General features: G+C 57.5%; 1 protein-coding gene across 2 annotated transcripts in view; it reads left to right on the plus strand.

Annotated features, from left to right (window-relative positions):
- The window catches only part of Igsf21 (immunoglobin superfamily member 21), a 210,529-nt gene that overhangs the window by 141,336 nt on the left and 57,080 nt on the right, over window positions 1-12,113 (plus strand). For both annotated transcript variants that reach the window (XM_010614201.1, XM_033767970.1), the window contains exon 3: window positions 945-1,066. In XM_010614201.1, the coding sequence (XP_010612503.1) occupies window positions 945-1,066 (122 nt within the window). The remainder of the gene's footprint in view (window positions 1-944; window positions 1,067-12,113) is intronic.

Here is a 12,113-nt window from a genome sequence, read left to right on the forward strand (position 1 = left end):
ACCCCCCCCCCGCCCCGAGTCCCCCGTCTTCTCGGGCTTCCCTCCTGACCTGTCCTGAGGGCAGCTACACAGAGCCCCACACGGACCCCCTCTCCCTTCCCGGTCCCCTCCCTCTGGCCTCCCACCCTTCTGGAATGCTCCTCCTAGAGCCAGAGGGAGCTTGTAAGCACAATCTGTTCCTGGTCCTCCGCCGCCTCGGCCCTCAAGGAACGCTGCAGTCCTCTTCTCTGTGGCCCTCTGCGATCCCACACATCCTGCCTCTTGCCTCCCCACTCTTACTCCTGTCCCTCTGCTTCAGGCACCTGACGGTAACTTTCACAAATGCTCACTGTTCTGTTCTGCCTCAGGGCCTTTGCTCCTGCTGTCTCCTCGGGTTGGAAAGCACTCCCACCTTTCTTCAGGCACTCTCCACTCTTCCTACGAGAGCAGCTTAAACCTCACTTCCTCCAGGAAGCCCTCAGTGATCGCCCGTCTCCAGAAGGGGGGCGGTGGCTGGTCTGGGCTCCCTTGCCATTCTAAGAATTCATCAGACGTTATAACAGATGACCACGCTTGTCTGCCTGTGAGATCTTTGCGCCATGACTGTCTCCTAGTCCGCATCTCCTCCGCCTTCCCATCCAGCCTGCCCTTTTGTGGCTGAGGCTCTGGCATCAGACTATGGCCTGTGCCGCGCACCCCACTGTGATGGCTCTGATCCCGCCCACGGACCCCTGGGTGCTCTGCGTCGAGGGTCCCAAGTGGGATCTGCTCCTTCCTGGCTGCAGGGCCCGGAACTCCCTTCCCTTCAGAGTCGCCTCTACTGATACCACTCAGTGGCCAAGACGCCACTCCAGTGATGTGACGAGGCCTCCCCCGGGGGTGTCGGGAGCCCGGGGCTGGGCGGTGTCCTGGGGAAGGGGCAGTGGGACAGCCGAGCTCACCTCTGGTGCTTGTGCTCTTGGCAGGTGACTGACGGAGGCACCATCAAGCAGAAGATCTTCACGTTCGACGCCATGTTCTCCACCAACTACTCACACATGGAGAACTACCGCCGGCGGGAAGACCTGGTGTACCAGTCGACCGTGAGGTGAGCGCGGTGATGTCGGCGGGTGGCCGAGGGCACCGCTCCAGCAGGGCCTGGCCGCAGCTCCTCCTCAGCCTCCCTAACAGGCCTGCAGGCAGGCTTCCCAACCCCATTTCCTAAGGAAGACACCGAGGCCCAGAGAGGGTGAGCAGTATGCCTAACCTCACACAGCCGGGAGTGACAGATCAGTTTGGAAGCCTGGGCCGCATGCCCTACCGTCTCCCGACGGCTCCGGGCCATGCAGGCCCAAGCTTGGAGAGGAAAATAACCCCACACACTCCCAAAAGACTACAACCCTACTGCATTCCTGTGACCCTTTCAGCACATGGGTCCATCTTCCCAGAAGGCCTTTGCCCCTTCGGTCACCTGGCAAACTACTTCCCAGCCTTCAGAACCCCACGCTGCACGTCCATCTGAAGCGCCTCCCTTGGACAGACCCTTATCCCAGCAGAACTGAATCCTCAGGCTGGATGGCCGCAGCTCCCCAGCACCCACCCCTACTCCAAGGGGGCTCTCACCGCACAGAGAGAGGCACTGCACCCTGTGCTAAACGTGCACCACTTTTGCACGCACGCGCGCACACACACCCCTGCACACGCAGGTTCTTTCACACTCCTTGCCAAGCGTTTCGCCTGCTGCCTGGCTTGCAAAGTGGCAGCCTGTTCCAGGGCTAGAGGGGTCTGGCCTGCTGGGCCCCATGGTGTCCCTGGCACAGCCCGTGCCGCGTACGTTCACGGTCGCAGTGGCTTTGGGGGGCTTGATGGAGGCTGCTTAGACCCTGAGCCCCAGAGAGGGTTAGGATCCTGTTCCTGATGTGGAGCCACGGGCTTCAGGAGGGGCCAGTGCTCCCCCCAGCGCAGCACCCGTAGCTCTCAGCAGGTGCACAGCAAAATGAACGGATGACCCTGGAGACCCTGCTCGGCCCTGGGGGACAGAAGGATGCTTGCGTGGGACAGGAAGATTGCAGAGGGCGCCTGGGCCAGGCTAGGAAGGCACTGTGTCCCCAGCATGACCTTGCTGGTGCCCTCCTCTCCTTGGGGGACACAGAGGGGAGTAAATGGCCGTGCAGATGCCCTCATCCATCCAGTTAGAATTTTTCCAGTACCCGCTTTCCAAAGCAGTTGGGACACCTTAAAATACTAAAGCACACCGAAGACAAGCAGGTTACAGTCAAGATGGGAAAAGTCACAAAAACTCATTTTGGAGAAGAAAATTTCTATTCTGGGAAGCAGATACAATTTCGTAGCAAGCGAGCTCTCCGCTGGCCTCCACGCTTCCCGGAGCCCAGTGCTTGTGACTTCCTCAGGGAGCCCCCGCCTGACCTATCCCATCCGTCCAGCCCCAGCTCCAGGCACGGCCTCCGTGGCTCCTTGGCTGTGCTGTGTAAGTGGAGAAGGCAACCCAGAGACTGCCCAGAACTTCCCTGTGCCCGCTGGCTGCTGCTCCCTGCCTCATGCCAAGTGTAGCTGGGTGCCAGGGGACCTGGGTTCAAATCCACACTCAACTACCGCTCACCCCCATGAGCGTCCTCTCTTGGAGGACAGGCTCCCCGGGAGGGATTCCCTTCAGCTGCCCCGGATCTAAGGGAAAAGTACGTCCAGCAGCCCTCGCTCAAATGGTGGCTTCCTCCACCTCCTGGCCTTGGGGAAATCCGGGACTGTGACGGAGTGTCCTGGTCTCCAGAATTAGATGACAACAGCAAGTAGCTTGCTGCACCCTCGGGAGGACCTGATAAGTGAATTTGATAAGTGAATTTGCGTGAAGCACAGCCTGGGAGCCCCTGAGCCAGGCCTGTTTGCTGTTATTGTCTCACACAACCCTTCCTTTCCAACCATTAAACCAAAAAACTCACCCTCTTACGAATCTGGTAAAGCCTCCCTGTACACTGCTTCTCTTTTGATCTCCCACAAACAACCCCTTAAATCAAAGACGGCGTTATTATTTTCCGTAGCCTACAGGATGTTTTGGGTTTTGCTTTTTAAAGCCGGGACAAAGCTCAACGAGGTGAAGGGGCCCACCTGAGGGTCTTCCCTGGAGTGACACGATCTGGGTCAGACCTGCAGCCGCCTCTTTCTACCCGCCCCCCCACTGTGCTGACTTCTTTGTCTTACAGTTGAGGAAACTTAGGCCCAGAGAAGGTATGAACGTTAGGGACCTGGCGCAGCCATCACAGGCTGCATTTTCCTGGTGCTTCTTGGCTCTGAAAGACCTCATGCTCTTATCTTTAGTTTCCCTTCGCCCCCCAAGGCCACAGCAGTCTGGAGAGGCTAAACCTGTTTCTCCAGGACCAAACCCATAAAGAGAAACCTGGCCTGTGATGGGTTAAAGGTAGCCCGCTCCTCATGAATAAGCCATAGCCCAGCCCAAAAATGATAAAAGGACCTGCCTTTCTTTTCTCTCTCTCTCTCTCTCTGTCTGCTCTCTCTCTTCTTCCCTTTCTCCCTCTCTGCTTGGTCCTCTCGTGTACGTGTGGCCCAGTTATTGAGCGTCACTATTTGCTTTCAGTGAGACTTACCCAAGGTCACATAGCGACCCTGACTTAGCTGAGTCTCTCTGACTTGTGGCTGGGGCTCTTTTCTTCCCCTCTTGGGGACCTGGTCTCTCTGCTTCTCCCTGAGCCCCAGTTACACGCTGTGATCTCCCGGGCAGACAGCACCGCAGGGATCCAAGGGGTCCCACTGCAGGCTCCCAGGGCTGACCTCTGAAGTCTCCTCAGATCCCAGGCCCCTGCCATGGGGGGTGGAGGGGCAGTGGGCTCTGTTAGGGCTGGGGGAGGCGACCTTTGCATTTACATATAAATGAAGATCTTTACGAATTAATGCATCTCAGAGAGAGAGAGAGGAGTGCTGGCTCCACAGCTGTCAGAGGCTTCCTCTTCAGCTGGAGAAGTTGGAGAGAAAAGGGCTGAAGAGTGGCAGAGGGAGGAGCCCCATGGCCTTGGGCAGCCCCAGGACCCCGGAGCTGTTCCCCCACTGGCGGGGCCCCCAGGGCTGGAAGTCAGTGATGCCGGGTGACACCCGGCTGTGGGGCCTCGGCGGTCCCTGCCCCTGTGAGCCCGCAGTGGCCTGGGGCCCAGAGGTCCGAAGGTCTTCTCTGAGGCTTTCTCCACTGCGCACTCACGACGGTGCCCAGGGGATGGGCCCGCCTAGAAGGCCCTTGTGTTGCAACCCAACAGGACATCAGCCAGCCAAGCGACACGTGGAACTCCACAGCGGTGGAGGAGAGGCAAGGCAGGGGCAGAAAGACGGGGCCCTGGGCGCCTTGAGATGGGTGGGTGGCCAGGCGGGGCCTCTGGAAGGTGGCGCCTGGGCTGAGACCTGACAGACAGGAAGGCGCGTCCCAGTAGCAGGTGTGATGTTGTCCTCCCTCCCCATAGCCTTTTGCCTTTTCCTTCTACTCTTCTGGCTTCCTGGTTGTAGCAAAAAAGGGATTAGTAAGAGGAAAGTGTACAAATGCATCTTGGTAAGTGTTCTGGGTGTCGGGAGCCTTCAGCAGGACGTGCAGAGGTCACACCTGTGTGTGACACTTGGCTGGTGGACACTGGAGAGTCATGGGGGGAGTGAAGGGACGTGCGGGTCAGCCCTGGGGAGCAGGAAGAGGCACTGCGAGGGCTGGGCCTGAGATCCGCTCGGTGTCCTCTGTCTTCCGGTCCTCCGGGTGCGGGGTGCGGGGCCACTTCTCCCAGGACCTGCAGAGGAAGGCCAGAGAGTCCTTCCAGAACCTGCCAGCACTCACATTCCTTCTGCTTAAAATGGTTGATGTGTCAAGATGCCATATTTGGGGGACCAGGCTCTAAACCCTGACCCTGAAGAATGTGTCTGTCTTAGTTGCTTTCCTCAGCGCTGGAACACCACACCTAACACCCGCAGTTTAAAGAGGAGAGGTTTATTTTGGCTCTTGTTGCAGTCCATGATCGGCTGGCTCCAAGACAGATGGCGGGACAGAGGGGCCTGGTGGAAGGGAGCCGCTCACAGCAGGGTGGACAGGAAGCGTGGGGAGGGGTTCAGAGAGGAGCCCGGGAGGGAGACAAACCCTTGGAGGCCGTGCTCCTGGTGAGCCGCCTCACCTCCTCAGAGCAGGTCCTCTAGAAGCCCCCATTACCTGATCACCTTCCCAGAGCCCTGCCCATGAGGCTCTTGGCCACCTTGGAGGGCATCGGGTGCCAACCACAGCAGTGGATGTCCCAGACTGCAGCCGTGGCCTCCCGCGATAGCCTGTGAGTCACGGTGAGCCTTCAGAGCCCTGCCTGCCACGCACAGTGCCTCCCGCACCTTGAGCGCACTGCAGACCTTGGTCCCAGTCCATCCGCTCAGCATGTCACGAAGAGAGCAGGACGGGTTTCTCTGGCCCAGGTCACACACACCCTCGCCTCGGGCTGGGGCTATCCGGGCTCACCTCACCTCACCCGCTGTGGTCGCCCACAAGTGCCCTCCCTTCGGGTCAGCCTGGGTGCTGCTTCCTCCAGGAAGCCGGTCCTGACGCAGGATGATGACCCACACTCCCTGGGATGGGTTACAGGGCCCAAGCAGGCCCGATGCCCTCCCAGCACCTCCCATCAAGGAGTGGAAGCCGCCGGGGGCTCCCCCTGCTGCCCCGTGAACCAGCCCACTGAGGAAAGGGCATTCAGGCCTCCATCCCTCCCCTACGGTCACAGCAGACGCTTGTCACACAGCGATGCCTGTGCGTCAGGGACTACAAGGATAAAATGGCGAACACGACATCATCATCAGAGCCACCTTTGGAAGGTTTATAGTGTAGTGAGGGAGGAGATACAGCCTACAAGTGGTCTAAAATCAAAAAGAAGAATGTTTACAGTGTGGTGAGCATGCCCAGCAAGTCACGTCTTAGGACAGAAAAGAATGAGAGTGAAGGAGGTGGGGCAGGGCACAGCTTCTTACAGGACCTGGCGTCTAGGCAGAGATCACAGTGTTAAACCAGCCAGGTAGGGCTGAGGGGAGGCAGGGTTTTCCAAAGCAAGGGCATAGCGTGTGCAAAGGTCCTGAGGTAGGAAGGAATTTGCTGTGAGCTGGGAACTGCTTCAGGGCCAGTGTGGCCAGAGAGCCAGAAACAAGGAAGCAAGTTAGCTTTCATCAGTGCCTGGGAGCCACTGAGGCTCTGGCCTGCTTCGAATGCCTTTTGGAAAGTCCACCCTGAGTGCTGAGTGAAGGCTGAGCTGGAGATGCCAAGGAGGAAGACAAAGCCATTCACAGAGGAGCCTGACTCCTGATTTCCAGGTCCCACAGGGACTGTGCGTGACCCTCAGAGCCAGGAACAGGTGGCTGGGTGGGGCGGGGCCCTGGGCCTGTTGCAGAAGTGGGGGAGGGGGAGGCGGACGGAGCCAGTCTGGAAATCAGCACAGGGGTGGGGCACCACACCCTCTACTCCTTCTACAGGTTTGGGTCTGCAGGTCTGCGGGTCTGTGTGCCGTGCTGGTTACGGGACGCAGCAGGGCCCGGGGGCGCTCAAAGCCGTGCCCTCCCCTCGATGTGCAGCAGCCTGCAAGCCCCTCAGGAGCCCGGGGTCCCCTGCCTTGCGCTCCCACAGACTTGGCATTTAGAGAGGAACAGTAAATATCTGCGGAATGGAGAGAGAGGGGGGAGATTAAACATGGAGATAAATAAATAGCTAACAATCCAAGTAATAAAATGATTGCCGTCCTAGGAGAGATTCAGACGCGCTGCCCCGGTGAATCAGGGACGCGGGGACTGAGGAATCAGTCGTGGTGTGGGTGGCGTTGGATGTGGCTGTAGCCACAGAGGCAGGTTTTCGACAAAGGAGGATGCAGTGGGCGCAGAGGCAGAGGTGGGGAGCGCCCAGGAGGGGCAGACAATGGCTCTGAGGAGAGGGACCCACTCTGACGAACAATGGAGCTCCGCTTCACATGAGCGCATTAGCGGCTCGGTCCAGAGAGCAGAGGGATTTGTTTGCTTTTGAGAACTTCCTCCTTCGGAGATCTCACGTGCTAATGTGAGACCCGAGGGCTGTCTTTACAAACAAGGGCGCCGTCTGACGCGCGCTGCCGTGGTTGAGAGCGAATCTGAGGCTTCCCGCTCCCTCTGGACAATCACGATCCACGCCCCCTTTGCCTCCGAAAGTGCATCTGCTCCTGTCTCTCCCACCCAGAAATCATACGGGTCTGGAAACCTCAGACAGCAAGAATAGCCTCTTCCTTATATCAAAGCTGAAATCCCCTGCTAGGAGCTGGGCTTGTCTCAAAGCCAGGATTTTAGCAGAAGCCGCTCTTCTTCTCCCAGCCACTAGGGGCGTCACACATCTGGCATCTGGGGGGTGTTTTAGCCACAGGCGGGTCCCTGGGCCGCTTGCATTAGGATCCACTTGGAAGTTACTTGAAAACACCAATTTCTAGGCCCCATCAAGATGGAATTTGATTCAAGCCTGTGAAGGAAGTGAGGAATCTTTCTTAAACAGTCTTCCGGGAAAAGACGTTGGCAGGGAGACCTGGAAAGCCCAGCCCCCCACCCCTTCCCCCTGTCCTGTGTGCAGACTGGGGCCGAGAACCCAACAGAGGCTCCGAGGTAACCATTATTCCAGTCACGGCTGGCAACTGTTGACAGCAGACGATGATTTTGAGCAAAACCCCCTGGGTTTGAAGATGAGGGAACAGCTGGCCCATGAGGGACCGCCCAGCCCATCCCCTGAGCCCCGATGGCCTCATAGGCACCAGGGATTCTAGAGCTGGGCTGTCCCGTGCCAAGGCTGTGCTAGGCAGCAGTGGTTCCGCGGGCCCAGCTGAGGTTCCCTAGGCCCAGGGCTTCCTGCTGAGGCTGGGGTGGTTGCTGTGCGAAGAGGAAGCGTCTTCTCCAACAGCCCCTGGCCACAGCCCTTTACGCTAAGATGAAGCTTGGATCCCTTTCCAGCTGGAGGTTACCCCGGGGCCGTGGGAGCCTCCATCTCACAGCACCACTTAGGGAAGGGTGCCTGGGTCAGGGCCCAGAGCCGCTCCGACCTTCCTAGCCGCGGCTTTTCTCTCAGAGGGGACCCTCGCCCCTCCATCCCTCCATCCTCCGTTCAGCGAAGGGCCTGGGAGAGCTCCCCACAGGAGCCCGGCTGTGAGTGGCTGTGCTGTAGCCGAATGCAGAATGACCATCCCCAGGGGCTCACTCTTCACCCCCGGCACAGGGTTTAACCACGGAGCAGCCATCCATGGAGCACACATCTTACACCCACTGAATCCTATTGAGCAGATGAGGACATGAAAGAGCAGAGAGGTGTGGTCACCGGTCCAAGGCCACACAGCTCTGAAAGGGGGAAGCCTAGGAGAACCCCAGCTGTGGTACCCCACGGGACCCCCGGGCTGTGTCCGTCCCCCAGGCTCATCCGGCTGACAGCGACAAATGCCCAGCCCACCCCAGGACCGGGGCCAGGCCCTGAGACCAGGGTGACTTAGCGAGGGACACTGCGGTGTGACACACGGGTGCACACACGGGCCCACGGATGCCCTGGCCAAGGAGACCCAGAGTCGTCAAGCCTGGCTCCAGGAAAGGCTCGCGGGAAGCCAGTGTCCCAGATCTCTGCCCTCCGCAGCGGGCAGTCAATTCCATCGAGTGGCGAGAGCAATCTGCTCAGCCTGGCCAGGCTGCAGGAGGCCCCTGTACCCGCCCCTCCCCGCAGCCTCCTGCATCCACCTGTACCTCCCCTTCTCTTCCTCCTGCAGGGTCGCTGCCATGCAGCATGCTGGAAACATCCTTGCATCTCTTAGCTTGGAGCTCCCTACAGCCTAGGTCTGTGTGCCTCAGAGGCCTCAGGGGCTGAAGGAGGCCCCTGTTTCTGCATCTGGGGCCTGGGGGACTCGGAGGTGCTTCTCCTTGGAGGCATTTGAGCAGGGTGCTCTCCTGAATCCACAGCCCCTACCCAGAAGTCCCCTCCACCCACCTGCTCCTACTGAGCAGTCCTCTGCACCCGCCCCCACTCTGTTTGACCCCAGATCAGTGAGGCCCCTAGGGCTCCCGGGACACACCCCCAAGGCAAGGGTCTAGCTGCCCCCAGAGAGACATTTTCAAAGCTGGCTGCTGCACTCTTGTGATGCATTGTGGTATTGCAGAGGTGAGAGGGGTCTCACCTAGGCGCCCCCATCACCAAGGAGGGGTCTTGTCACTTAAGAATAGGAACTCCCCCACGCCCAGGTTCTCAGTGCCTGAATCAGCGCCTCAGTTAAGGCTTGTTCAGATGAGCCCACAGGTTATCAAACTGCATACTTATCGTTTCAAAGAATCAGTCAAACTTTGCCATCCATTGTGTGATGACAACCGTCTGTGCCCCTCAGACCCCTTTACGGGACTCAGCCCAAGAGGGCAGTGACTTGCACAGCCTGCCCGCTGAAGGGGCAGAGCCTGTGCTGGAGTCTGGAGCCAGATGCTGCCCGAGGGACTCTTAGGAGCCCAGAGGCCCAGCCCAGGGCACTGATCCAGAACATCGGCAGGACAGGGAGGGACACAGCATCTGGGTCCGAAAGCCCACGGCGGTTCCATTGTGCAGGCATGGTGAGGACCACAGCTGCAGAACGTTCTCCGTCAGTAGAGTCTGAGCCCTGTTCAGACAGTGGTGTGGAGCCCTTGATGTCAACCCCGTTTACGGTTCTGCTGAAAGACAGATCAGGGTCCCAGGAGGAGCGGTGGATGTGCAGTCGGAGACAGCGGGGGCCGCTGGTGGACAGGAAGTGGGAGACATCAGACACAGCGACATCAGTGCCATGGCCATAGCATTTGGGTGGAGGGACTCTGTCCCGAATTGGGACCAGCGAGGACTGTGGGCGGGGCAGAGTTCGTGAGCTCTCCGTGGATCCAGGTGGCCGCATCTGTTGGACAGCTGAGTACAGACAGTGGGTCACTGAGACACGCGGCCCGGGGGAGGATGTGACAACGGTCACTGACACTGATGCCGCCCAAAGCCACCATCCCCTCCCAGACTCCTAGATCTGCCAGTAGCCTTCAGCATCACCCAAGCCAACCCACTCATGGTCCACATGAGAAACCAAGGCCCAGCGACTGTAGGTGGCTTCCCTAAGGCCACACAGCAAGTCAGCTGCAAACTCAAAACTGAGCTTCAGGTTCCTAGAGGAGAACTGTGTTCACCACTGGGCTCTGGATGGCTTCCCTATTACCTGCAGCCTGTGGGATACAATTGCTGATATGGCAAATAATTTATATAGCTGCGGTCCAGGAAAGCAGAGCTGCTGGAAATCACACACGCACACACACACAGAGATGTGCACACACACAGGGGCGCACAGTATCCTTTTAGTTCAAAGCAGAAAAAACAGTAACCAGGCTGTCAGGTTTATTACTAATTATGTAACTATTTTATTGCTGGTATTAAAAAAGTTGAAGGCTGAAAATGCTCAGGAAAGATCTAATTTAGTAAACAGTTCAGAACAAAGTATTTGTCACCAAGGTATTTCTTCACATTAGAATTTGCTCTAGGTAATTCCAACTCCTCCTTAATATATGATTGCGGTCTAATAAAACTCTCTTGCCCTGGGAGAAGCTCCTTCATTGTGGAAGGTAATTGTGTTTCGGGGGCGAGGGTTAGGTGACCCTGATGGCCATTGAGTGGAGGCACGAGGGAACCTGAAGGTAGGGAAGACTGCTGGGAGAGGGCAGGACTGGGCAGCTTAAGAGGTACGCCAAGGCCACTGCCAGAGACAAAGCAAACCCGCATAATGGATGGGTGGGCTCATGGACATACGGACGGATGGGTGGATGATTACATGGATGGATGGAGGAATGGAGGGATGGGTGGGTGGACAGACGGATGGATGGATGGATGGTTGGATGGATGGGTAAGTGGATAGATGGATGGATGGGTGGATGGATGGACAGATGAATGGATGGGTGGATGGATGGACAGATGGATGGATGGATGGATGGATGGTTGGATGGATGGATGGTTGGAATTACATGGATGGATGGAGGAATGGAGGGATGGGTGGGTGGACAGACGGATGGATGGATGGATGGTTGGATGGATGGGTAAGTGGATAGATGGATGGATGGGTGGATGGATGGACAGATGAATGGATGGGGGAGGGTGGGTGGGTGGATGGATGGACAGACAGATGGATGGGTGGATGGATGGATGGATGGACAGACGGATGGATGGATGGATGGATGGTTGGATGGATGGATGGTTGGACAGACGGATGGATGGATGGATGGATGGATGGATGGACAGACGGATGGGTGGATGGATGGATGGACAGACGGATGGATGGATGGATGGATGGATGGATGGATGGATGGACAGACGGATGGATGGTTGGATGGATGGATGGATGGACAGACGGATGGATGGATGGATGGTTGGATGGATGGATGGATGGGTGGAATGGACGGATGGATGGATAAGTGGATAGATGGATGCATGGATGCAGAAATGAGCTCCCAGCTGGATCTTCTGGTTGCTGTAAAGGAAACCCTGAGTCAAGTAAAGAAATCACGTAAGATCCCCATCGACAGAGATAAAGGAGCGAAGGTGGACAAGCTGCTGGTCATTCATCCCAAATAGGCACGGTCACTTCTGTGTGCAAACAGACTTCAGCTGAGACAAAAAAGCAACAAGACACAGGGCTGCTGGGCGTGGGGCGACTTTTCTTATTTTGCAAAACAAAGAGGTGACTAGAAACGTTGAGTGACTTGCTCCAGCCTGGTGGTGTTGCAGGCCCAGAGGCCAGGCCTCCCAATGTTCAAGCAAGAGCTATCATTTTCTTTACAGTGTATAGCAGGTTAAGTCCTCTTTCTGGATATTACAGTCCCTCACTGCCCAGGTTCATCCACACTCACCCAGTAATCAGAGTGAAAGTGGGTCATGGCAACTGTGGCTGAAGGCCCTACAAGGGTTCCCACTTGCTTGGGATGAACCCCATTTTCCTGTCCTGCTCTCAAGGCAGCTCACTGGCAGCCTCACTCTCAGCCCCTTCCTACTCCAGCTTCAGGCCTTCTCCCTGAGTTCCTTGTGACCTCAGGACATTTGCTCATGCCTCCCTTCCGCCATACATTCTTCCCCCACCCAGGTCTTGGATGAGACCCTGAGC

This window comes from Fukomys damarensis, unplaced genomic scaffold (assembly GCF_012274545.1).
Source record: "Fukomys damarensis isolate Sample0158 unplaced genomic scaffold, DMR_v1.0_HiC HiC_scaffold_23, whole genome shotgun sequence".
In the NCBI taxonomy this organism is placed as follows: Eukaryota; Metazoa; Chordata; class Mammalia; order Rodentia; family Bathyergidae; genus Fukomys; species Fukomys damarensis.